This window comes from Equus przewalskii, chromosome 10 (assembly GCF_037783145.1).
Source record: "Equus przewalskii isolate Varuska chromosome 10, EquPr2, whole genome shotgun sequence".
Taxonomy (NCBI): Eukaryota; Metazoa; Chordata; class Mammalia; order Perissodactyla; family Equidae; genus Equus; species Equus przewalskii.
The window spans coordinates 16,969,239-16,997,039 of record NC_091840.1 but is presented as its reverse complement, the minus strand read 5'-3'; the positions used below and the strand labels follow the sequence as shown (position 1 = coordinate 16,997,039).

The 27,801-nt window shown below is 35.6% G+C and overlaps 1 protein-coding gene across 1 annotated transcript in view; it reads left to right on the top strand.

The window, feature by feature from the left end:
- Positions 1 to 27,801, top strand: part of EFCAB3 (EF-hand calcium binding domain 3) — a 494,329-nt gene that overhangs the window by 187,185 nt on the left and 279,343 nt on the right. Inside the window, exons 44-55 of the mRNA XM_070561747.1 lie at positions 5,775 to 5,879; positions 8,147 to 8,200; positions 9,062 to 9,166; positions 9,709 to 9,762; positions 10,484 to 10,588; positions 13,938 to 13,991; positions 14,574 to 14,678; positions 15,511 to 15,564; positions 20,545 to 20,649; positions 24,442 to 24,495; positions 25,771 to 25,875; positions 26,404 to 26,457. Of these exons, the coding sequence (XP_070417848.1) occupies positions 5,775 to 5,879; positions 8,147 to 8,200; positions 9,062 to 9,166; positions 9,709 to 9,762; positions 10,484 to 10,588; positions 13,938 to 13,991; positions 14,574 to 14,678; positions 15,511 to 15,564; positions 20,545 to 20,649; positions 24,442 to 24,495; positions 25,771 to 25,875; positions 26,404 to 26,457 (954 nt within the window). The remainder of the gene's footprint in view (positions 1 to 5,774; positions 5,880 to 8,146; positions 8,201 to 9,061; positions 9,167 to 9,708; positions 9,763 to 10,483; positions 10,589 to 13,937; positions 13,992 to 14,573; positions 14,679 to 15,510; positions 15,565 to 20,544; positions 20,650 to 24,441; positions 24,496 to 25,770; positions 25,876 to 26,403; positions 26,458 to 27,801) is intronic.

The following is a 27,801-nucleotide window of genomic DNA, read 5'->3' as shown; positions in this document are numbered from 1 at the left end:
TCTTGCCCCGTCCAGAATACTAAATTGGGAGCTTCATGACTAGGAGGTGGAAATAGTCTGGGAGACAGGCAGATAGAACTCTTGGAGGGCATTAAAGGGACGTGGGTGAATTCCAGCAAATGCATGCACAAGCTGCTAGGAATGCCTCATGTGCAGATCCCCCCAGCTGGCTGACAGGCAACCCCAGCGCTCTGCATGCATCACCTACATACACTCTCCACTCTGTGGCCAGCTTTCTGTAAGTGCTCCCAGTGGTGGCACAAGCAGGCTTTGGCGGACAGCTGGTGAGTACGTGTAGAAAGTTGAGCAATAGTGCCACCTTTGGGAAACAAGAGAGGCTTTCACCATTCAGTCCGGTGTGTTACGGGATTCAAAGCATAAAAGCTTAAGATTTCTGCCACAAGAGGGAGCAAGAAGCATAGAGCAAGTGTATCTGTAGACGGTCTAAGAAAGCCTCAGAATCTCTAGCAGGGCTGACAGAAGGGTATGTCTCCCTTGAAGGCAGTTAGTAAAAACTGCTATTTCATGTGCAAATACAGCACTTAAATCTCCAAGGAACATGAAAAATCAAGAAAACATGACAGTACCAAAAGATCACGATAATCTGGTAACCAAACCCAAGGATGTGAAGATCTCCAATTCACCAGGTGAGAGAATTCAAAATACAATAGTCTCCTCTCATCCGTGGTTTCGCTTTCCACAGTTTGTTACCCATGGTAAACCACCATGTGAAAATAGTAAATGCAAAGTTCCAGAAATAAACAATTCGTAAGTTTTAAATTGCATGCCATTGGGAGTAGCATGATAAAATCTTGCACCATCTTGGTCCATCCTGCCTGAGACGTGAATCATCCCTTTGTCTGGGATATCCACACTGTATACACTACCCACCTGTTAGTCACTTAGTAGCCGTCTCAGTTATCAGGTGGACTGTTATGGTATGACAGCGCTTATGTTCAGGCAATAATAATGATCACAAAGTGCAAGAGTAGTGATGCTGGCAATTTGGATATGCCGAAGAGAAGCTGTAAAGTGCTTCCTTTAAGTAAAAAGGCAAAAGTTCTCAATAAGAAAAAAAAAAGAAATCATATGCTGAGGTTGCTAAGATCTATGGTAACTTTGATTATATCATATTGTTATAGCTGTTCTATTTTATTATTAGTTTTTGTTAATCTCTTACTGTACCTGATTTACAAATTAAACTTTATCATAGATATGTGTGTATAGGAAAAAACATAGTATTTATAGGGTTCAGTACTGTCTGCAATTTCAGGCATCCACTAAGGGTTGTGGAATGTATCCCCCTGCAGATAAGGAGAGACTACTGTGGCTGTTTTTAAGGAAACTTCAATGAACTACAAAAAAACACAAAGAAAATTCAGCAAAATCAGGAAACAATACATGAACAAAATGAGAAGTTTAACAAAGAGATAGATGTCATAAAAAAGAACCAAATGGATTCTGGAGCTGAAGAATACAATGAATGAAGTGAAAAATACAGTAGAGAGCATTAACATCAGACTTAATCAAGCAGTTGAAAGAATCAGTGAGATTGAAGATGAGAATTTTGAAATTATCCAGTCAGAGGAGAACAAAGGAAAAAGAATGAGAAAGAATGAAGAAAGCCTACTTTATTTATGAGACCCTCAAAAGGACCAATTTGAGAATCATTGGTGTTCCAGAAAGAGAGGAGAGGGAGAAGGGGGCAGAAAGTTTATTTAAAGATATGATGGCCAATGCTTGGATGCATCCCACATACGAAATAGAGGAAGACTGGCATAGATGTTAACTCGGTTAATCTTCCTCAAGCAAAAAAAGAGGAAGATTGGCAATGAATGTTAGCTCAGGGCTAATCTTCCTCATCAAAAAAAGGGAAAAAGAAATAATGGCTGAGAACTTCACAGGGATATTTGAATATCCAAGGTAAATGAAGCTCAGAGGTCACCAAACAAAATAAACTTAAACAGAGTCTCTTCAAGACACATCATACTAAAACCATCAAAAATCAAAGAATCTTAAAAGCAGCAAGAGGAGAGAAGCTTGTAACTTACAAGAGAATATCCATAATGATATCAGCTAATTTCTCAGAGAAACTTTACAGAGGAGTAAAGTGGGATGATATATTCAAAGTGCTGGAAGAAAAAACCTGCCAACCAAGAATACTTTATGCAGCAAAGCTGTCCTTCAGAAATGAGGGAGAGATAAAACTTTCCCAGACAAACAAGAGCTATGGAAATTCATCACCACCAGACCTACCTTACAAGAAATGCTGAAAGGAATTCTTCCAGCTGAAATGGAAGAATGCTAATTAGCAACATAAAAACAAATGAAAATATACAACACACTGGTAAAGGTAAGTATATAATCAAATTCAGAATACTCTAATACTGTAATATGGTGAAGTGTTAACTGCTTAACTCTGGTATAAAGTTTAAAGAACAAGATTATTTAAAATAAATGTAGCTACAATAATTTTTAATGAATACACAATATAAAAAGAGATAAATTATGACATCAAAAAACATAAAAGAGAAGATTAAAAGGTTAGAGTTTTTGTATATGATTGAAATTGTTAGCATAAAATAGACTATTATATCTATAAGATGTTTTATGTAAGTCTCAAGGTAACCACAAAGCAGAAACCTACAGTAGATTCACAAAAGATAAAAAGAAGGGAATCAAAGCATACCACTACAGAAAATCATCATCAGTGCAGAAAATCATGAAAAGAAGACACCAAGAGAGGAAGAAAGGAAGAAGGGAACTGAAAAACAGCGAATGCGATGAATAAGATGGCATTAGTAAATCCTTATCTATCAATAATTACAATAAATGTAAATAGATTTAATTCTTTGATCATAAAACATAGAGTGGTTAGATAGATAAAAATAATGGGACACAACTATGTACTGCCTACAAAAGACTCATTTCAATTTTAAGGACACACATAGGCTTAAAATGAAAGTATGGCAAAAGATATTTCCTGCAAAGGGAAAACCAGGGAGAGCGGAGGTAATTATAGCAGACAAGATAGATTTTAAGTCAAAAGAGTTAACTAGAGATGAAGGTGGTATTACATAATGATAAAGGGATCAATTCATCAAGAAGATATAATGATCGGACAGAGATATGTATGCACCCAACATCAGATTCCCAAATACATTTAGCAAATACTAACAGATCTGAAGAGAGAAATGGACAACAATACAATAGTAGTAGGGAACTTCAGTACTCCACTTTCAACAACGGATAGATCATCTGGACAAAATCAACAAGAAGACATTGGACATGAACTATACTTTAGAACAAATGGACCTAACAGACATGTACAGAACATTCCATTCAACAGCTGCAGAATAGAAATTCTTCTCAAGTGCACATGGAACATCCACCAGGATAGATCATAAGATATGTCACAAAAAAACAAACAACCCAATTAAAAAATAGGCAGAGGAACTGAATAGATATTTTTCCAAAGAAGACATACAAATGGCCAAGAGGTACGTGAAAAGATGCTTGACATCACTAATCATCAGGGAAATGCAAATAAAAAACACGGTGAGATAGCACTTCACACCTGTTAGAACGGCTGCCAACAAAAAGACAAGAAATAGCAAGTGTTGGTGAGGGTGTGGAGAAAAGGGAACCTTGGGCACTGTTGGCGGGAATGTAAATTGGTTCAGCCACTATGGAAAACAGTATATAAGTTCCTTAAAAGATTAAAAATAGTGCTACAATATGGCCCGGCATTCCCACTTCTGAGTATATATCCAAAGGAAGTGAAAACAGATTCTTAAAGAGATATCTGCACTCCCATGTTCATTGAAGCGTTTTTACAATAGTCAAGATATGGAAACAACCTGTCAACAGATGAATTGTTAAAGAAGATGTGGTGTATATATGCAATGGAATATTATTTAGCCATGAGAAATAAGGAAATCTTGCCATTTGTGACAATATGGATGGGCCTTGAGGGCATTATGCAAAGTGAAGTAAGTCAGATGCAAAAAGGCAAATACTGTAGGATTTCACTTAATGTGCAATGTAAAAAAGCCAAACTCAGAAACAGAGAGTAAAATGGTGATTATCAGGGGCTGGGGGTTAGGGGAAATGAGAAGATACTGGTCAAAGGGTACAAACTTTCAATTATCAGATTAACAAGTTCTGGAGATCTAATGTACAATGCGGTGATTACAATTAATAATACTGTATTATATACTTGAATGTTGCCAAGAGAGTAGATTGTAAATGTTCTCACCACAAAAAAGAAATGGTAATTATGTGATGTGATAGAGGTGTTAGCTAATGTTATGATGGCAATCATTTGTGTAAGTGTATCAAATCAACACACTGTACTCCTTAAACTTACAGAATGTTATATGTCCATTATATCTCAATAATAATGGAAATAAGTAAATAAAAATGAGTAAAAGCTTCTGCATGATCAGATATACACTAAACAAAAATTTTAAAAAGCAGCCTAAAATCTGAGAAGATATTTGCAATGCATAAAACCAACCAAGAAGTAATTTCTAGAATCCATGAAGTACTCCCATACATCAGTAAGAACAAGCCAAACAACTAGTGTTCAAGTGGATAAATATAAGACCAGACATTTGATGAAAGAGATCACTTATAAAAAGTACTTCATTCGTAAATCATGGAAATCCAAGTTAAAACAACAGTAAAATACCACTTCCCAGATAACAAATTAAAAATAGTAACAAGCAACACCTAGTGCTGGCAATGATAGGGAGCAGTGGAAACTCTCATGCACTGCTAGTAGGAATATTAATTGATGCAACACTTTCAAAAGCAGCTAGATAAAATTCTAAGAAGTTAAAAATGTGTATATTCCACTCCAGCTATTCCTATCTTGTGTATATAAACCTGATTCTCACTCTTGTCAACAAGGAGACATATTCACGAATGTACACTGCAGTGTTGTTTGTAATGGCCAAAAAATTGAGACAACCTAAATGTCATCTACAGGAGAATGGATCAATACATGATGGCATAACATTATAGTAGAATAATAAACAGTTAAAATGAATGAAGCAGTGCTCTATGTTTCAACATGGACAAATCTAAAAAACAAAAACAAAAGAATGAAAAATGCAAGTAGCAAAAGGAAATTCATATTATGATATAATTTATATAAGCTTTAAAGTTCTGCAAAATCATTTCACGTATGCTAGTAAAACATGTGTGGGAATTGTAAACACTTTATATAAGATCTCTCTGGGGAAGGTGGGAAAAGAATGGGGATGAGGAGGGATTCAGAAGATATTTTTGTCATATCTATTCTGTTTGTTCATGAAGCTGGGTAGGATACACAAGTATCAGTAATATCATCATAAAAATTTGTATTCCTGTAATGTTTCATAATTTAACAAAAAATGAGAGGAAATTAGAAATTATTTGGAAAATTTACTCAGAGGAAAGAACTATGTGAACTTCTGTTCAAGAAACAAAAATCACACTTTCCTACTGGCAGCAGTATGTGGCTTTTATTTTTTCGTTTCTGCAAATGGTCTACAGGTTATACCACAACCTTTAGAAGCTAATTATATAAACTGATACCAGAAAAAAAACCCTCAATGGAAGAAATTCTAATTACACCTTTATTACTGGCAGTCTTTGTACAACCGAACATACCTCATTGGACCTTATTCTTCAAGGTGAAACCAATATCTATAACACACAGTAATTTATAGCTTTTGTCACATTCTAAGGTTATTCAGTTTTGCTTATATTTCTCTCTTTTTCCCAAGGAGGGATTGTTGATGTCACTAAACTGGACACTGTTTTGCAAAATGTGGGAATGAAACTCACAGGAACGGAAAGTAAAGATTTGATAAAGAACCTAGCTGTTGATGGTGAGTGTATAACTTTTTGCACTGCTGAAGGTAACCTGAGATGTGAGCATCTGTAAGATCACCTCTGAAAAAGTTTATTTGCCATTAAGAAGCTACTTATAAAAGCTTAGAAATGAACTTAGAAACAAAATAAAATGATATTCTTTCTTGTCATTTTATTAACATATGTCAGCAACTCCTTTAATTTTGGAGCCAAAGGAATGCTAAAAATACAGACAGGGCAGTTATTAGGACAATAAAAAGTGAGAGAAAAGACAAGCAAATGGGGACAAAGTAGCATGAAAAACAGTCTGGAAGGAGGTTAATGCAGAAAAAATAGGAAAATAAAAGGGAGAAAGTGGGAAATTAACAACATGAGGGACACTTTCCATAGCCATGCGGTAGTGCTCATTCACTTTCTCAGCGTCAAGGGTCTTCAAACATTCAGGCCACAATGTACAGAACTCTTCCTGTTTCTAAAGTTGCATAATATCCCACTTCCTAATTCAGACTCCATGGTGCAAAGCCCATATTCTCAGGCATCCCCCTTGATGATCTAGAAACAAACTCTGAAATATAATTAAAGTTGAATTAGGGCTGAAGTGCAGTGGAGCAGTGAAAACATTATACTAAGTGAAGGGAGCCAGTCACAAAAGACCACATATTGTATGATTCCATTTATATTAAATGTCCAGAATAGGCAGATCTGTATGTACTACATATTAATGTTTCTGTTCAGATTTTAGAAATCATCTCCTCATATAATGTATTCATTGGGATGATGAAAATGTTCTAAAATTAGATTATGGTGGTGGTTGCAGAACTCTGTGCATATACTAAAAATGTTCACTTGTATATTTTAAATGGATGAATTGTTCAGTATGTGAATTACATTTCAATAAATTTGTTAAAAAATGAATAGTAGTCTGCTTTGTACTTTTAGAGCCAGAAGAAAATGAAAAACAAAATTTCCTCTCAGTCTAGAGTTAGTAGCAATGTGGACAGTTGGTAGTTTATTCTGGCCACTCTTCTCTTACCTATAGGTGGCCACTAAAAACTGTTATTGTGGGGCCACCCCCATGGCCAAGAGGTTAAGTTCATGTGCTCCACTTCAGCTGCCCGGCGTTTTGTCAGTTTAGATCCTGGGCCTGGATGTGGCACTGCTCATCAAGCCATGCTGAGGTGGTGTCCCACATAGCACAGCTCTAGCTGTGAACCTACAGCTAGAATATACAACTATGTACTGGGGAGCTTTGGGGAGAAGAAGTAAAAATAAAAAGATTGGCAACAGATGTTAGCTCAGGTGTCAATCTTTAAAAAAAATAACTGTCATTGGTAAATTATATTTCAATAATCATGGTGTCCAAGTAACAGAATTTTTCAATAAAGTGCAGCTTCTATTTAAGTATTTTTCATCTACAATTAGACAAAAATCAATATTTTCTGCAAAAGAAATGTCTTGTTTTTTGTCTAATAAAGGAAAATAAATCTGAGATCCTATAATATCCCAAATTTCTGTTTAATTCTATCTTTTTAATATGCTTTCATGTTAATGTCTCTCTCTCTCTCTCCCTCTCTCTCTCTCCTTTTTTTTTGGTGAGGAAGATAGGTCCTGAGCTAACATCTGTGCCAGTCTTCTTCTGTTTTGTATGTGAGATGCTGCCACGGCATGGCTTGATGAGCCGTGTGGAGGTCTGTGCCCAGGTTCCAAACTGCGATTCCCAGACCTCCAAAGCAGAGCATGCAAACATAACCACTATGCCACCAGGCTGGCCTCCATGTTAATGTCTTTTTAAAAATTGATTTAAAAAATATGCAAAAATCTCTACTTTAAAAATTATCTCAGCTAGTCACTGGAATGATTATTAATTTACTTAGAACAAAGGAATAAGGAACTCTGTGTCAAAGAAAAGTCAGGAACTTATTGTATAAGAAGATCAATTCTAACATCCAAATACAAACAACAATATGTAGTACACACAAATTGTGAATCCTGTTCCTTGTGATTGATTTTCCAATGCATAGGAGTCATGAAGCAGACCGTGTGGAAAATTGTGAGTTCATTTTATATCTCATCCTTAACTGTCAGAGGTTTAATTTCCTGTAGTACAATGAATCAAAACTCTAATAATCGTATTCTAGAACTTTTGGCTCATGATAGGGATAAACATAGGATAAAATATTAGACTATATGTATATATATATATATCTCTTTATTTTTTAAATTCCATGTTGTTAATGAGTGTCAGTGTTATAGCTGTATTTGATTTACATGTTTTTCTTAACAGATAATGGGAAGGTTAAAATGAAAAAGTTAATGGATGCATTGAAAGCTTTTACTGGTGAGTGGAATGTTACTATAAAATCATATTATTTTATGGGGCTGGCCCTGTGGCTGAGTGGTTAAGTTCGCACGCTCTGCTTCAGCAGCCCAGGGTTTCGCCAGTTTGAATCCTGAGCACAGACATGGCACTGCTCATCAAGCCATGCTAAGGCAGCGTCCCACATGCCACAACTAGAAGGACCCACAGCTCAAAATACACAACTATGCACTGGGGGGCTTTGGGAGAAAAAAAGAAAAATAAAATCTTAAAAAAAAATCATATTATTTTAAAAATATTTTCTCAATTTACCCAGACTGTTATATTTTGTCTATATCACATTTTCATCAAACACTTGTTTTCAAAATTCTATTCTGTATTTATTTGCACAATTTAAATTTAAAACATACAGTTAAAATTCTGTGTTTTGGTAGTAACCTTGGCAAAAATGTTTTTAAATAAGGCAATAATATGATTTACTCTCTAATATTCAGACACCTCTGTACCTTGATAGGCATATGTGAAGAGAAAAATCACATAATTTAGGATCTCCACACAGTTCTAGATTCCTTTGCCAGAATTGTAAATTTTTTATTATTTCCATTATTTTAATTTGTTGGCAAATCTTAAAAGGAAACATACTGCTCTGCTGCATTAGATGTGCACAAATTCATCACTAAGAGAGTATTCTTCTTATGACATTAAGGAACTATGTTCTCTTTATGGTTCCCCTATAATTCTGTGTAGTTGTGTGTGTCTCATTTTACCCATTTGCTATTTCAAGTTGAAGATGGTAGAGTACAGAGGATAATTTTTTCATTATTTGGAATCATTAGATGCTCCCCTAAATTGTCAAGCCCTAATGTTTTTATCTTTTGAAAGGAAAAAAGGTTGATGCCAGTGATTTGGTAAAAGTTCTGGGAAACATGGGGATCGAGCTCACTGAAGGAGAATTTATGAAGCTGGAACAAACAATACCAATCGATGGTGAGCCATATAAATGCCAGCATATCCTTTCCAGGGAGTTGGGGTTTGAGGATCATTGTAAGCAATTCAAAATATTGTCTCTTTATTTCTTCTAAAAAGTACTGAAAATGATTAGGCAAAGGTAAGTTTGCTGAGATTTAATTGAGAAATCACCAAGTTCTTCAACCGTAAATTTTGCCATTAGAATTGATGCAAATTATAATAATGTTACCCATTCAGGCTGCTGAGAGGCCTAAATGACACTGATACTGAGAGACTAGTAAAAGGAGGGGAGGGGAGAAGGAAAAGAGACAGAAAAGAGTAGTGATTGTTTCTGCACAGTAGAGTTTCCCAGCAGTTTTATCACTTGCCAAACACTGTATACATTTTTTGTCACCAAGACAACTTTCTTTTTCCTAAAATAATTTCTATTTGATGGGAAGATAGGACAGATTTCTCAGGGAAAGAATAGAAACTCTCTTATTGGAATTACCAGTTGCCCAATAACTGTGTGACTGTCCTAATTCTTTTACTTCTGATATAAATTACGCCTTTTCTTCTAGCTGCTGGACAAGTGTATCAGAACAGGTTGTTGGATGGTGTGAAGTCTCTGAAAGGTATGTAAGAAACATGATTAACAGAACATTCTGCTTTATTGTTTCTTTCTCCTCCTATTAGCTCTTAGAACAAGAGAAGAGAGAGTGTAGGGAAGGAAAGAAAAAGGTACAGGCTTTGCTGCTTAGTGTTGGGGATGGAAGTCTCTTGTAGGTGGCACTTGGACTCCTGACGTTGTGGGCCCTCAGAATAATGGCAGTCAGCAACATTCCATGCAGAACTTTGTGGCGAATGTGTTGTCCATGATACTCTTCCTTCTTGGAGCAATTTGTTATCATCTTTAATGCACTTTCTTAGATATTGCAATAAAGCAGGACATTGATGGTCTAAAGCTTGAACTATCGTTCTCAGCTGTTGCCTTGACCTGCCCAGTGTTTTCCACATATACGCCATGGGGACAACACTACCTACTTATTCTATACTTTTGGCTCCCTATTTTGAGAGATGATTATTACTTAACACTGAAAATAATAACCTTAAACCCACAATTATAGTCCCCTAAGTAATGCTTCAACTTCAGAACATTTTTTATCTATGTTGTTCTTGACATCATTTTAGGTAATTTACTGAGCTAACCTTATATACCTGTTCAATAATACAAAGAAGTTGTACACTTATATATTTTATTATCCTAAAATGCATGTAAGATAAAAATCTATGCCTGAATATATTAATATTTTGAAATAATTTCTTTCCATGATTCTTTCCTCTCTGTTTCCTAAGGAGGAATGGTTAAAGTTGATGACCTAGATACTGTTCTAGAAAACCTTGGGTTCAAACTCACAGAACAGGAACATGAAGATCTGACAAAAAATCTTCCACTTAATAGTAAGCATTGTAGATAACAATGGATTTTTAGAAGGTAATTTACATTTATGCCTTGTGTAAGAGAATACCTATTACTAGTGATATTTGGTTTTAAAAAAAAAGCTGTTTGCAAAGGTAAGAAAAGAGCCAATCCTAATTTAAGACTAGAACATAGATTATTTAGGGTAAGCTAAATATCTATGTAGCAAAATAAGCCCTAAAATATGTCATATATCATTATTACAGTAAAAGTTTAATTCTTTCTGCTGTACAAGTTGAAGGTAAGAATATTTTTGGTTGACAGGCAGTGGCTCTTCTCCATTCAGTGATATAGGGATCCACGTTCCTTCTAGGGCCTCTTCATTGCTTGTATTCAACTGATGGAACGAAGAAGAGAGCGTGAAAGAGGGAGATGTAATACCCATCATTTTCACAACCAATCCTTTGTTATAGCACTTGACTACACCAAAATGCAAGGGAGAGTGGTATAATTCTACATTATAGAGAGAAATAAGAGTATTGGCGGATAGCTAGCTGTTGTTGTTGGGCTTTTTTTGTCACAGAACTTATCTCTTAATTTTCATAAATAAGTAGTTCAGTTATAATAGTGCTTGCATCTTTGTTTCAGAAATCCATAGATACCAACTTGTTCTCCTCTGTTTCTTAGCATTGAAAGTAACTGAGACCACTCTCAAAACAGGAAACGAACATGGAGCAGGAAAGACATTAGGGGAATTAAAGTAAAAGAGTGAATGAGACTCCATATTGCCAATGTCATAATAAAAGACAGTTATTCCTCAACACATTCTGTTCTGAAATGTCCATACTCACTTTATTTTTACACTTTTTCTGGGGAAATATTATATATTCCCGTATTTTCAGTTATTATCTCTATGCTGAAGACTTCCAAATCTTCAGCTTAGGATTTTCCTCTAAATATAATATCAATGTATCCAAAATTCCTGGTAGATACTCTTCCTTTCACCATGTTTGAAACTGATGTCATAATTTCCCAACATAAATTGGTCCCTCGGTAGGTCAAATCATCATTTTCTATTCACACAGGCTACAATGTTTTGTATTATCCTTCACTCCTTGCTCTCCTTCTCTGCCTGTATTCCACTCATTGCCAAATCAAGTCATCTCTACAGGTTTCCTTTTTTTTTTGCTGAGGAAGATTCACCCTGAGCTAACATCTGTTGCCAATCTTCTGTTTTGCTGAGGAAGATTTTCCCTGAGCTAGCATCTGTTGCTAATCTTCCTCTGTTTTGTGTGTGAGCCACCACCACAGCATAGGTGAGTGGTGTAGGTCCGTGCCTGGGAACTGAACCCAGGCCTCCCAAGCACAGCACGCCAAATTTAACCACTATGCCACTGGGGCTGGCCCTTAGCTACAGGTTATCTCCTTTTAAATCCATCTTTTTTAAAACTATCAGAATACTCTATCTAAAATGTAAATATTATATTTCCCTGCTTGAGTCCCTTCAGTGGCTTGCCACTGATCACCAAAAATACCCAAGTTCTCTAGTGCAAGCATGGCATATAGAAGGCTCTCTTGCATCTAGTCTGGGCTTCCAGCCCTTCTTACTACTCCTTGTTTCTCATTTGCTCTGCAGTCACACTGAAATATCTGAACCCACGTTGGATATGGACAGCATTCTATGGTGGTAACAGGAATGTCGCCTAACTTGCTCAATAAAAAATTGCTATCATTTCTTTGATAGCAAATGTCTGTTTATGTGTCTATCTCCACATGACAGACTGAGCTGCTTGAATACAGATACTGCTATTTTAAGCATCCACAGTATTCTTTCTCAGTGCCTAGTGTAGTGCCTGATATTTAACAGAGTATTAATAAAAGTTTCTTCCACAAATGAGTAAATGCTGCTTGTTACCTAATACTTAATACTATAGCATCCTATTGCATATCCTCTCCCATCTCACTCTCTGCCTTTCCACAAATATATTCACATATTTATGACGTGGATATTCATACTCTTCTAAAAAATTGTCCTCAATTTGGGATTAACTTTCTGTGTGGCTTCTCATTTTTCATTATATACCTCTATCATTTACCATATCATATTACAAACAGAAGTCTTTATATAAATCTTCTGCTAAAGCTTGAAAGCTTCTTGTCAGCAAGAACCATACGTGGATTCATATTGTATTCCCGTTACCTAGCATGTTTTCTTTCACTTATTTGACAGGCTTTCAATACTTGATGAGTGAATGGTAAGTGGAGAGACTGACCAAAAGGAGTAAGAAATCACTAACTATCTCTGGTTGGAAGTATAAATTCATTTAACAATTGCCTGGACATGAGTGCAGGGAGGGTTGGTGTTGGGCATACACACCTGAAGGCATTTTGTGTCAGGACATGGTGGCAGCCATTCCCATTCTGGGCTGGCAGCACCACAGTGCATTTGGCAGAGTCAAGCTTCTGGCCTATATCCCCTTCTAAATACCTAGAGTGTACCCACATGAACGTTCCAGTAGTCTTGAAAGTCTACTGTTCCCAGTGAGTTAAGGTTCCAGGCGCATAGGAGAGGGGGATACCTGATTGAACTTTCAGGTGTGTAGATCTGGCAGAAGGCAGAAGAGGGAACCCTGCAGGTGGGCTCCATGCATACTGAGTAGTGGAACTGGGCACAAGACACCTGTGAGGTTCTGTACTTGCCCCAAGAGTATTCGACACCCAAGAGAGGGCAATATTAAATAGCATATTCAAACAAACAAACAAAAAACACCCTGACAGTTTGAGAGAGAGACTGTAGGAGAAAGGACAAGACTTTTTTCCTGTTTTTTGAATGAAAATGTATCTTCATTTTGCGCTTGCTCCAAAAATTATGTGGCTGGCCCTCGTGGGGTTGATCAATCCTTCCTGGTATTGGAACAATGCAAGTTTCCATATCTCTCTATCTCCAACTAATGATTTCTTTTCCCAAGATTAAAAGGTCGAAATATTTATCACAGCTTTATAGGTATGTTGGTAACAAAAGATTGAAAACACCCATACATGTCACTAGCCATTTCAAGTTAGTAGTTGAAATAACTAAAGAAAAGTATTAGTAAAAGATGAAAAGTGAAAGTCTCTCTTTTAACAAAAATCTTGGAGAGATATTACTTTTGTATCAGAAAAAAGGATTCCTGGTAACATTAGCCCATTCTAACATTCCTTCAAGCATAAGACTAAGAGAAAGTGGTTTCTTGGGCCAACTCTCTAGCAACAAAGAATGAATTTTTGTCATCCATTGCTTATAAATTTTTAGTTGACTGAGATAAAATTTCGGGTTGAACCTATTTCCTAATTTAGCTCTTGTGTCTTTTTACAATGTATTCCATATTCTAATTATTATTTTTCTTATAGCTAATAGGAAGGTTCATCTCAATAAGTTAGTGAATACAGTGGAAACTATTACAGGTTAGTTAGAATTTACTATAAATCTAATGTCTTAATTCTTTATTCTAAATTGTATTTTTATATATTCTCATCTTTCCTTTGTTTATTTTGTCATTTTCTTTTGTATTGATTAAATATTTGTATGTAATTACCTGGAATTTTATTTTAGATTATCTGCATTTTAGCACAAAAATTCTAATGTAATGTTTTGGTAGTGATTTCTTTCATTTCTGGAATATTTCCCAATGATGATCACTATTTCTAATTTTGAAAGCCAAAATTTAAATTAACACAGCAAATGATACAGCAAAACTTTCATAAAGATTCTTTTATCATTGAGACTAATATTTGGATCATATACTTACAATATCCTAATTTGCATCATGTAAACCACATCATTATTTCTATCATTTTACTAAGAGTAAGGAAGAAATTCTGTTTCACTGACAGTAAATGATAATGTTGGACAGTTCTCAGTGTGTTATTCTGCTCATGCTCCTATTGTAGCTTAAACTGAATGTCATCAATTATTATTTTTTATGTTTTTGAAATATTAGGCTTTTCTCAATATACCAATCTGTCGTTATTTCTGTTGTGTTGAAGGGGAAGAGGTTGATGTCAGTGACGTGGAAGATGTTTTGGGAAAGATGGGCATAACATTCACAAATAAGGAATTTATGAAGCTGTTAGAAAATCTGCCACTTGATGGTAAGGATTTAAAATATCAATATGGCTATAAGGAGCATATATTTCTTGTTTTGTTTGTGAGAATTTCTATAGCATTCTAATTTGATAGCATAGAAAATAATACTTTTTAAAATCGTTTGGCATGAAATATACCATGCCTATATAATCATACACACACATACACACACACACAAACTCTCACACTCAAAACACATACATGTATACACATGCTTAATGTAAAGATACATTATAATTTGTTAACATGAGTTACCTGCGATATTAGGGGTTGTGATAGGAGGGTGAAGAAGAGAAAGGAGGAATTCAAGCAATAATAATAAAAAGAACAACAAAAGATTAGATTTAAAAAGTACACCCATATATGATATGATCCAATATATACATTTATTTAAACTCATAGAAGTTTATAATTATAAATTGTTTTTAAAGAAAAAAGAAAATGACCAAGTTTTATCTTAAAAGGAATTGTATCAAATATTTTATAGTTTGGGAATCAGCTACTCCTTTATTCACACATCCTGCTATACAGTTAAGAAATACCTTTTGTAACCTGGAATTCCCTTGGGAGGGAAATCTAAAAGTTAAACTGTGAATTAAGTGAAAGAGATGAAAAGAGAAATTAGAGTGTTGAAAAAGAATATAAAATTGAGTGTTTAAAGTTGAATAGAGAGGCTGCATTGATGGTTATTTCATTTTTTAAAAAATATTTCAAAGTAAATCAGAAATTTTCTACAGAAAATTACAAATTTTATTTACCTTAAATTCTGCTTTTGCTCTCTTGGTGTCTTTCCATATCACTCACTTGTGTGTGACCTGATTTATGTGTTTCCTGTAGCTAATGAAAAAGTCTACAAGAAGAGATTACTAGGTGCTTTGAAGTCTCTTAATGGTAAGTGAAAAGCATAAGGAAAAGTCAGATGAATCTATGAGACATATATATACTATTTCCTAGATATTAAATTGTGAATCTTGCCAATTTAAATACATTTTGATGCCATTCCAATCTTCCTATATAGATGTGTTTGTTGGCAAAGTATCTCCACATAGAATTTTTGAAATCTCCTCCTGTTTGATGGAAAAGAAAATAACAAAATCTGTCTGCCAGTGAAACTACATGTAAATTATTCAGAGAATTTAATTAGGAGTTGAAACAACTAATTTGGTAAATAAACAAAGAAGAGAACGAACTTATTGGTTAGAGTATTAAATTATTTTTGCCATTCTATGAATTGTTTTTTATCCCAGGCTTTATTGAGACGTAATTGACATATAGTGTAAATGTAAGATGTACAACTGTGTCGATTTGATACATTTATATATTACAAAATTATTGCCACCATAGTATTAGCTAATACCTCCATCATGTCACATAATTACCATTTCTTTTTTGTGGTGAGAACATTTAACATCTACTCTCTTAGCAACTTTTAAGTATATAATACAGTATGATTAGTATTATTAACTATGATCACCATGCTGTACATTAGATCCCAGAACTTGTTATAACTGGAAGTTTATATCCTTTGACCAACATCTCCCCATTTTCCCTGCGCCACCCCCCCCAGCCCCTGGTAACCACGATTCTACTTTGTATTTCTATGAATTCAGCTTTTTTAGATTCCCCCTTAAGTGATATCATACAGTATTTGTCTTTCTCTGTCTGATTTATTTCACTTAGCACAATGCCCTCAAGATTCATCCATGTTGTCGCAAATGGCAAGATTTTCTTCTTTCTCATGACTGGACATTCATCTGTTGATGGACACTTAGGTTGTTTCCATTTCTTAGCTATTGAGAATAATATTGCAGTAAAGAAGGGGTGCAGATATCTCTTCAAGATTCTGTTTTCATTTCCCTTGGATATAAACCCAGAAGTGGGAATACTGGATCATATGGCAGTTGTATTTTTAATTTTTTTGAGGAACCTCTATGCTGCTTTCCATAGTGGTTGTACCAATCTACATTCCCACTAACAGTGCCCAAGGGTTCCCTTTTCTCCACACCCTCACCAACACTTGTTATCTCTTGTCTTTTTTGATGATAGCTTTTCTAACAGGTGTGAGGTGGTATCTCATTATGGTTTTGATTTGCTTTTCTCTGTTGGTTAGTAATGTTAAACATCTTTTCATATACCTGTTGGCCATCTGTATGTCTTCTTTGGAAAAACGTCTATTTAGTTCCTCTGCCCATTTTTTAATTGCGTTCTTTGTTATTTTTGCTGTTGAGTTGCGTGAGTTTTCAAATATCTTGGATATTAACCCCTTATCATATATGATTTGCAAATATCTGCTTCCATTCTGTAGGTTGCCTTTTCATCTTGTTAATTTTTTCTTTTGCTGTGCAGAAACTTTTGAGTTTGCTGTAGTCCAACTTATTTATTTTCACTTTTATTGCTTATACTTTTGGTGTCATAGCTAGGGAATTGCTGACAAGACCAATGTCAGAAACTTTTTCCTATGTTTTCTTCTAGGAGTTTTCTGTTTCCAAGTCTTAAGTCTTTAATCCATTCCGAGTTCATTTTTGTGAGTGGTATAATATAGGGGTCCAATTTTATTCTTCTGCATGTGGTTATTCAGTTTTCCAAACACTGTTTGTTGAAGACACTCTACTTTCCCCATTGGGTATTCTTGCTCCCTTGTCAAATATTAGTTGACCGTATATGAATGGGTTTATTCCTGAGCTCTCAATTCTATTGCATTGATCTACGTGCCCATTTTTATTGCAGCGCCATGCTATTTGGTTACTATGCTTTGTAGAAAAGCTTGAAATCAGGAAATGTAATGCCTCCGGCTTTGTTCTTTCACAGGATTGCTTTGGCTATTTGGGGTCTTTGTGACTCTGTACCAATTTTAGGATTGGTTTCTCTATTTCTGTGTAACTTCATCAAAGTCTTGTAGTTTTCAGTGTACAGATTTTTCACCTCCTTGGTTAAATTTATTCCTGAGTATTTTATTGTTTTTGATCCTATCATGAATGGGACTGTCTTTTTTATTTCTTTTTCAGATGTTTTGTTGTTAGTATATTGAAACACATCTGTTTTCTGTATGTTAATTTTGTACCCTGCAACTTTACTGAATTCATTTGTTAGTTCTAGCATTTTTTTTTGTGGAATCTTTAGGATTCCTGTTTATAATATCATATGATCTGCAAACAAAGAAAATTTTATTTCTTCTTTTCTGTATTGGATTCTTTTTCTTTTTCTTGTCTGATTCCTCTGGCTAGGATTTGCAGCACTATGTTGAATAAGAGTGGTGAGAGTGGGCAGTCTTGATCTTAGAGAATAAGCTTTCCAACTTTCACCACTGAGTATGATATTGGCTGTGAGTTTATGATATATGGCCTTTATTGTGTTGACATATGTTCCTTCTGTCCCCAATTTGTTGAGTTTTTATCATGAAAAGATGTTGAATTTTGTCAAATGCTTTTTCTGTATCTGTTGAGATGATCATATGATTTTTGTCTTGAATTCTATTAATGTAATGTATCACATTTATTTATTTGCGTATGCTGAACCATCTTTGCATCCCAGGGATAAATCCCACTTGATCATGGTGTGTGATCCTTTTAATTTGCTGTTGGTTTGGTAGTATTTTGTTCAGAATTTTTGTACCTGTATTCATCAGCGATATTGACCTGTAGTCTTTTTTTCTTGTAGTATCCTTATTTGGCTTTGGTAGCAAGGTCATACTGGCCTCATAAAATGAATTTAGGAGTGTTCCCTCCTGTTCAATTTTTTGGAAGAGTTTAAGGAGGATTGGCATTAATTCTTCTTTAAGTGTTTGATGGAATTCACCAGTGAAACTATCTGGTCTTGGGCTTTTCTTTGTTGGGAGATTTTTGATTACTGATTTAATCTCCTTACTCATTATTGGTCTGGATTTCCATCCTAGCAATGGATTCTTGCATATCCATTTCTTTGGGAAACTGGAGGTTTACTGTATACTTTCGGTGGAGTCATGTTTCCCTGATTCTTCATGATCCCTGTAGCCTTGCATAGGTGTCTGCACATGTGAAGAAACAGTCACCTCTTTCAGACTTTATGGATTGACTTTGGTAAGGGAAACCTTTTATCTTTGGATGGGGGCATGCTGGATCATGCCCTGGACCATGGGCTGAGTCTAGTGGTAAAGGGGTGCCAAGTGCAGGGGTGCATGGCAATACTGAGTCCAAAGAGGTGTGGTGTCTTTTAGGCTCAGACTGTTGTAGTCCACAGTATCAACAACTATGTGGTCCTTAGTGAGCACTGTGGGGGGTCCACAGTGGCTACAGGCATTGTTGGGGTTCTCAGCAGTGCCTCCAGGCCTGGCAGCTAGGGACCAGAGCAGGCAGCAGTGGTGGCCTGAGCCAGTGGTGTATGCACACTCGGCTGCAGAGGTCAGCTGTAGGTGTCTATGTAGTGGTAGGGTCCAGTTGCAGACATACATGTAGTGATGGCGACCAAGGCAGGTAAGAAGGGCAGGGGCCAACTATGGACTCACTGGCAGCTGCAGAGGACCTGGCTGTTGGCGTGCTTTCCCATGACTTCCCACTCTCTCCTTGTCCATGCACATTACAGTGGAGGCTGATGACACTGTCTGGCTGGGGACATGCAGGTACACAGCCAGAGAGGCTAGCTACAGGTGGGTACAGTGGTGCCAGGCAGTGACAGAAGGCAGGGCCTGATCTGAGCCCACAAGTAGCTACAGGGACCCTGGCTGTTAGCGAGCTTACCTGTGGAGTGGCTTCGCATTCTCACCCTGGCAGGCACACTGCAGTGGAGGCCAGTGACATACTACAGGCCAGTGGTGTGGAGGTGCACAACTGGAGTGGCTAGCCACTTGAGCATGGGCACAGCAGTCAGGGACAGCTAGGCAGATCCAGGCTGGCATCTTACACTTGCACAGCTGCAGAGGCCTGAGCTGCCTGTAGGTGTGGTTCCCAGGTTCTGACAGGGACAGGAAGGGACTCAGGCAGCTGGAATCTTACACTTGCACCACCACACAGAACTTGGATGGTAGCTAGGGTGGTTCCTGGGCTCCTGCAGCAGCTGGGGGTGGGGGGGTGGGAGAATGGAGAGGTAGAGAGGGAGTGTGGAGGGACTCAGGCTGAACCCCTGGGGCGAAAGCTGGAGAAATCAGCTGGGATTCTGCAGAGATCTGTTGACAAATGGCTTCGTCAGTGACGAAATCTGCTGAGATGATCGGCAGAGCATGCCTCTGTGAACCACAACTGATCACTCCTGCTCTATGTCTGTTTAACAGTAGCCTCTGCTTTTCTTCCTTTTTATTAGATGGCTCTGTATGTTTCAACGTTGCCAGTCTAGGTGGGGTGAAATGGAAGCGGGGTCTTTGCACAGTGTCCTGAGAGGCTGGAGAAGCTGGTCACTCACTTAGGTCTTTCCTTGTGAGGAATTCTTTCTAGCTGAGAAGTTACTTGGTACTGAACAACGCCAGCTTGTGGGATGGAATGATGCGGGTAAAATGAAGTTGTCTGTCTTCTCTTCTTGTGCAATTATTCTGGGTCTTTTGGTTCCACTGTGTTGCTAAAACTTTGTAAGTAAACTCTAGAGATCTTCCAGAGCTGTTTTTATTCATGGATTTCTGTCCAATCGTTGATCTTTATGGGGAGACAGGGAAGCTGTGTTCTCCTACCTCATCACTTTTTCTGCCAGATCCCTCTATGAATTGTTAAATAGTGACTCAAACCCTTTTAAAATTTATGCTTTGTAAACCTGTCATCACACTAACTAAGAAAGTTCTGTTTTTAACTCCATTATTGACCCTCTTTGTACTATGAAGCCTTGATATTCACGCTGAAAATAACCTTAATATACAGAAATTAGGAGCTTTGAATACATCAGATTTTGCTCATATTCCTCTCATTTCCCAAGGAGGGGTCATTGATGTGAATAAACTGGACGCAGTTTTGGGGGACATGGGATTAAACCTCACAGAAGAAGAAATTAAGGATCTGAAACGCAACCTGCCCACTGGTGGTGAGCATTAAAGATATTTTTAAGCTACTCAGATTGATCTGGGGTTTTCCATATGCATCAATCAACCCATTAAAATATTTATTTGGCATAGGTAAGCATTTTGAAAAAAGTATAAAAGAATCCAGAAGATAATGAATAGCTAATTATGTCTTTCATATCATTTTCATCAGTTCATGATGCAGTTTGTTTCACTTGAACCCTAAGTAGAGAAGGGAATTTGTTCAGGTCCACTATCAGATCAGGAAAAGTTGGAGGAAAGAAAACAAATCAGAAGACAGAAGAGTGAAAATACAATGAAATAAAGTTAGAGAAAAATATATACAGAAAATGAGAATGAGAAAGAAAGAATGCTAAGAGTGAAGAATGATTTAAATGACTTCAACTATCTGTTAAAATGATGATTTCCACTACTACTAATCCCACTTCATCCAGTCAATTACCATGAGACAAGAAGACAAAAAAGGAACAGGAAAGAATGACAAGTTTGGTGCACATTTCTTTGCCATAAGCTATAACAGAACCTGATACCTATCATAAGGTCAAGGACAATGAGAGATTCAGGCCAGCATGCATGGCATGTTCTCTCTATGAAGCTGCATGATTCCCTTCTTCTGGATCAAGCTCCATGATCCAAGGGCTATATTCCTGGGCTTCAATAGTCTCGTACTGGGCTAGAGACACACTTTGAAGTGCATTGAATCACAAGGTAATTCCATCACAAATGAGGAAAACAATGAATACTAACCTGGGAAAATTCCTTAGGCTAAAGTGCTTATTTAAACCTGCTCATTCTACTCATATGCCATGTTATTTAATTTTTGCCATTGATTACTACTGTACCCTGGTATAAAATATATAATATTTCCAGAATATATTTTTGTAGAGGTATCCATTTATTTTCAATAGTCTATATTATTTCGAAAGTAATTATTCCTTTATTATGTTTTAAAATATAATATTTTGAAACAGAAAATTGTTTTATTATACATACATAGATAAATTATAAAGCATTAATAGATAAAAAGCCATGATTCCACTACACAGCCTAAGCATTAGAACGTTGCCACGAACTTATACCTACATATGTACTCTTCCCCCATCTCATCCCTCTGCCATCCACTTGCAAAGTAACCACTATGCTAAACGTTGTGTTTATAATTCCCTTGCTTTAAAAAATAATTTAGTTTGATCATGTACGTATGTGTTCCTAAATAAATTTGCTTGCTTTGTGAGCTTTATAAATATTATCTTATAGTATGTGACAAGTGTTCTGGATCTTGTTATTTCCTCAATTATTATGTTTCTAAGACTCATCTGTGTTGTTGCATACAACTATGGTAATACTTTTCATTGCTATATAATATTCTATTGTGTAAGTATACAATGATTTATTTATACCTCTCACCATCAATGGACATTTAAATTATTTCCAGTTTTTCACTATTACAAACAGTCCTGCCAAAACCAATCTTGTGTATGCCTCCTGGAGCACATGTCAAAGAGTTTCTGTAGGTATATATACATAGGAGTATACACCTCTAGAATTACTGGGTCATAGGGTAGGCCAGTAATTAATTTTACAAATATAATCTCAAATTGCAATTTATATTTCCATCAGCAGTATCCCAGTTTTTGTTGATCTATATCCCTTACAATAATAGTGTATAAGTAAATGTGTTTGCATTTTGCCAATTCTAGCTAATCTAATGAGTGTATACTTGTTACCAAGTCACAAATAAATTAATTTTAAAAATATATATTACACTAAAACCATATATTATGGGGAAAAGTTGACGAATTAGATCTCATCAAAATTAGAAACTTTAACTCTGTGAAAGCCCATGTGAACAGGATGAAAAGACAAACTGAAGACTGGGAGAAAAATATTTGCAAAGCACGTATCCAACAAAGGACTAGCATCTGTGATACATAAAGAACCCTCACAACTCAACAATATGAAATACAAAGAATCCAATTAGAAAATGGTGTGGGGCAGATATGAAAACACATGTCATCAAAGAGGACATAAAGATGGAGAATAAGCACATGGAAAGATACTCAATGTCATTAGCCATCATGCAAATGCAAATTAATATCACAATTAGATACTACTACACACCTATCAGAATAGCTAAAATAAAAACTAGTGACAACATCAAATGCTGATGAAAATGCTAGAGAAAGTGGATCACTCATATTTGCTGATAGGAATGTAAAGTGGTACAGCCACTCTGTAAAACAGTTTGGCAGTTTCTCAAAAAACAAAATACACAATTGCCATATGATCCAGCAATTGCTTCTTTGGGCATTTATCCCAGAGAAATGAAAACTTGGGTTCACACAAAAACCTAAGCATGAACATAAGAGCAAAAAGCTGGAATCAGTCCAGATAGTCTTCAACAGGTGAATGATTTAATAAACTGTGGCACCTACATACTATGGAATACTATTTATCAATAAAAATAAATGAACTATTGACACATGCAATAACTTGGATGAATCTGCAGAGCCTTATGTTAAGCAAAAAGGGCCAATCTCAAAGGTTACATACTGTATGATTCCATTTACATAATGTTTTTGAAATGACAAAATTTTTTAAATACTGGGTATATTAATGATTGTCACTTAGGAATAGGGGGTCAGATGGAGAGTGGATGCAGCAGGGAAGTACCGGTCATAAAAGGGCAACACAAGGGATCCTTGTGATATTGGAGCTGTTGTGTATCTTGACTGTGGTAGTGGATCCATGAACCTACAAAAGTGATAAAATTGTATTGAGCTTAATAGACACACAGACATACAAATGAGTACAAGTAAAACTAGAGAAATCTGAATAAGACTGGTGGATTGTGTCAATGTCAATATTCTATTTGTGATGTTATATTTATATAATTATGTTATAGTTTTACAAGTTTTATTGTTGAGGAAAACTGGGTGAAATGTCCAAGGCATAACTAATTTTTTTCTTACAAGTATATAAGAATCTATAATGAACTAAACAAAATTTTTAAAAAATGTTAAATTGGAAATATTTTTGTATAAAAATCTAATAGTGTCTGCATGGTATGATAACCCTAAAAAATCCCTAATGTGAAGAAATTGACTTCAAAGCAATTAGTAATTTTTCAACCCAAAAAGAGGTAAAAATATTCTGTCTGGGTTTGTTAAAATAAAGAGAAACTCTGAGTGAGAGCTCATTAGATAAGATAATTACTAAAATCCAAGTTGAAATATGACTATAGGATATACCAAATTTAAATCCTGTTGTAGTGGCTTGATCTAAGCAATAAAAGTTCTTCAGTGTCTTAAAGCTTAAAAGTATACCCTTGAAAAGAGGTGATCTTCAAATTTTATCCCTTGACTGGTGTTGGCTTCGTTTCTTACAGAATTAAATCACAACTAGGTTGTTGAAATTGTTCTTTTCCATACTTCACTTATTTAGTCTGATATATTCTCATGCAGAGGGTAAAGTAGGGAACACTCTGTAGTATACACATGTTGTTGGAAGTTTATCCTGTCTCACGTTATTTCTAAGTCTTATGTTGTATTTCTCTTTTTTTGAGTGCAAAGAAATATTGCTTTATTTTCATAAATAGTACACATGAATCATAATCAGTTCTTTGAATTCTTCCAAAGGGGTTAAATCAATCCAAGGATACTACTTTTTTCTCATTTCACAATATTCATGAAAGATGTGTGACTAGCAGACATCGTTGTACCTGTTTCTAAATGAGGGAACACTGAAGCATGTGCTGGTCTATTTCTTTTTATGATTTGTATTTTTTCTTGCAGCAGATGAGAAAGTTGAGATAAGAAAGTTGTGGGATGGATTAAAAGCTTTTACAGGTGAGTGGGAAGTTACTATAGAGTTAAGACACCCAGGTTTTATGCAGAAGTATATTTTCTTAAGTCAATAATATTTTCGTACTATTCTATTCTTGATTTGTAAATTTTGGTTTTATTTAACCTTTCGTGATGAAACACTTGCTTCTACCATACTAGTTTGCCTTTATAAATAGTGGTTAATGTCTATAACTTACTAACAATTTGTAAGCTTTCTGGAGACTGTTTTTTACTCACAATATCACTCATTTTAATATTATTTAAAGGGGCTGGCCCCTGGCCGAGTGGTTAAGTTCGCACGCTCCGCTGCAGGCGGCCCAGTATTTCGTTGGTTCGAATCCTGGGCGTCGACATGGCACTGCTCATCAAACCACGCTGAGGCAGCGTCCCACATGCCACAACTAGAAGGACCCACAATGAAGAATATACAACTATGTACTGGGGGGCTTTGGGGAGAAAAAAGAAAAAAATAAAAATCTTTAAAAATAAAAAATAAATAAATTCAGATACTACTAAATAAAGATGCAGGTTGTAAATAAAATTAAAAATGTATATATTATTTAAAGACTCTCAAAACAGAATAGATCAAGTAACAATAAGATAAGGAGTTTTTACTGTCAATACAAGGAACAAAGCACATAATTCAGAAAAAAAATTAAATCCACTGGACTCTGGTAAGATGTATAAATGAATTGATTCTGAAATCTTAATTAACCAGACAGTTTATTCAAGTAAAATGTAAAGTAAAATTCTCTACCTTGACCTGTCCTAATATTAGGGGATCACACTTTTCAGCATTTTTAAATAAATTTGAAACGTGATCCTTTTTTGGTTCTGTATAGATGGATATATCTTATTATGCATTTGAACTTGTTCAAATCAAGAAGAAACTTGTGTTTCTTAAATCATTATTTGAAATAGTTATTCTACAAAATTATTAAATTGTTATTTGAAATTATTATTTATTTTACTTTTTTCTTTCTTTTTTTGGTTAGGAAGATTGGCCCTGAGCTAACACCCATTGCCAATCTTCCTCTTTTTGCTTGAGGAAGATTGGCCCTGAGCTAACATTTGTGCTAGATGGCTCCAGGCCAGTCTTCCTCTATTTTGTATGTGGGTTGCTGCCAGAGCATGGCTTGATGAGTGGTGTGTGTCCGCACCCAGGATCCAACCTACGAACCCCAGCAGCTGAAGTGGAGCACACCAAACTTAACCACTACGCCACTGGGTCGGCCCCTTACAAAATTCTTAAATGATAACATTTCCATTTTTTCAAAGGACAAAAGATTGATGTGCAGTATCTACCAGACTTTCTGAGCAACATGGGTATTGAGCTAACAGATAAAGAACAAATGGAGCTGCTAAAAATGCTGCCAGTTGATGGTAAGCCTCAGACGTGCCTCTGTTGCCTTCTTGAGAGCTTAGTTTTATGAGACTATGGGAGAAGTTTTTAAACATCTCTGTTTAGCATTTAAAAAAATACTTAAAACAATTAGAACTAAGTTTTAAGTTACAGATACCCTTTTGCTCTTTTTAGCCATAAATCAGGCCATCAGAGAATAAACACATATATGGTCCCTTCTAGCCAATGATAAAACTATCATAAAGAAAATGAAAGAAATTGATGGGATGACAGATTCAAAAGGATTGGGTGGAAGAGGTCAAAGAAGAAACAAAGGATTATCAGTATAGCAGAGCTTATGGACAGGTGTCTTGGGTGTTTAAAATCACCTAATTTTTCATGCTGAAATAGTTCTCATTTCCTCTCTGTATGTCTTGAACTGGAAAAGGAGAAAAGAACATAATTATTCAGCAAATAAATAATTCTTCCTGAAATTATGGAATATATGTACATTTTTATGAACATCTACATCATATTTTATTTGATGTAAATTGTGCTTTGCATTGTAGCTGCTGGGAAGATCTGTGAAAATAGATTGTTGGATGATGTGAAGTCTTTTAAAGGTGAGTAACAAGTAACTCAAGATTTAAGGTTTAAATTTATATAATTAGAGTTTTAATCAAGCTACTCTTCTATGAATGATTTTTAAGTTTAGCTTCATTCGTTTTAAATGTTTTACTGTGTAATGTCTGGAGTTTTTAAATCTTTGTAGGAGGTTCCACATTCTCTTATCATTTTCAGAACTTAACCCTCAAAGTATAATTTGAATTCTAGGTAGATCCAACAAAATAAGAGAGTGATAGGTAGCTATTCTGAGAATTAATTAAAGCAAAGAAAACAAAAAGTAGTTTCTGCCTGTTGTCAGAAAGATTGGACATGATCTTCTGATAGAATTAAATCCATAAGTTAATGTTTGTTACAGTTCTTCTAAATAGAATGTATTTTTAGTGAGATCCAGTTAAGGAAAACTATGTAGGCAAAGACACAAGTTGTGGCTAGGGTCTTTTTTATTTTTTCTTTTGCTTTCCCTCTTCCTTCTTCCTTAGTCCAAAAAAAAAAAAAAAAAAAAAAAGAGCATAAGAAGAATGAAAAAGGCTTAGAAGCCCTGCCACTTGGCGCCTATTGAGAGAGTCTCCTGCCACAGGAAGAATGCTGCCTGGCTCTCCTAGGCCCTTGGGAAGAGCGGCAGCAGGATGATTTTTAAATTTAATGTGGAAGTTGTCCATGGTGCTGCCCACTTTATAACAACTTTAGTTTTTATCAACTAAATGGAGTGTCACATTGAAAATGGGGCAATGACAGCCAGAATCTTGATTTCTCAGTCTTTCTGTAGTCCTATTTCCCCATCTATATACCTTTGCTGGTTTCTGGGGCTCTTGTTTTATGATTTTAATAATAAATTTTCCTCTCCATTCACTCCCAGCTCCAGCTCTTGCTTCAACTTCAGAGTATTTCTAGCCAAAGTCCTCTTAGATATCATCCCAAGTAGTTATTATATATTGGTTTTTACTAATACAAATAGCTTTCTATTTAAAATATTCACCAAAAAATCCATGTTCATAAACTGTTTTCACAGCATGGATAAACCAGGTGTAGGATAATTTCAAAGTTCCATTGGAAACCAGTACAAATTTTCTGGCAACTGAGAATTTTCTCAAAACCCTTCCCTACTATAAATTTGATTAGTTGTCTTTAGCTTAAGTTGCAAAACTCCTTCATAAATTATTTCTTGACCAAAGTTTCACCAAGGCAAAGTTTAAGGTTCTTTAATACAATATTAAAATAAAGTTTGGTACTCATGTTTAAAAGCAGCATAAATAGTACTGAAAAATATATTATTTCTTATCCTTGTTTCATTTTAATAGTAAAACATTTTTAGTAAATAGTAACACAGAGCATTAATATAT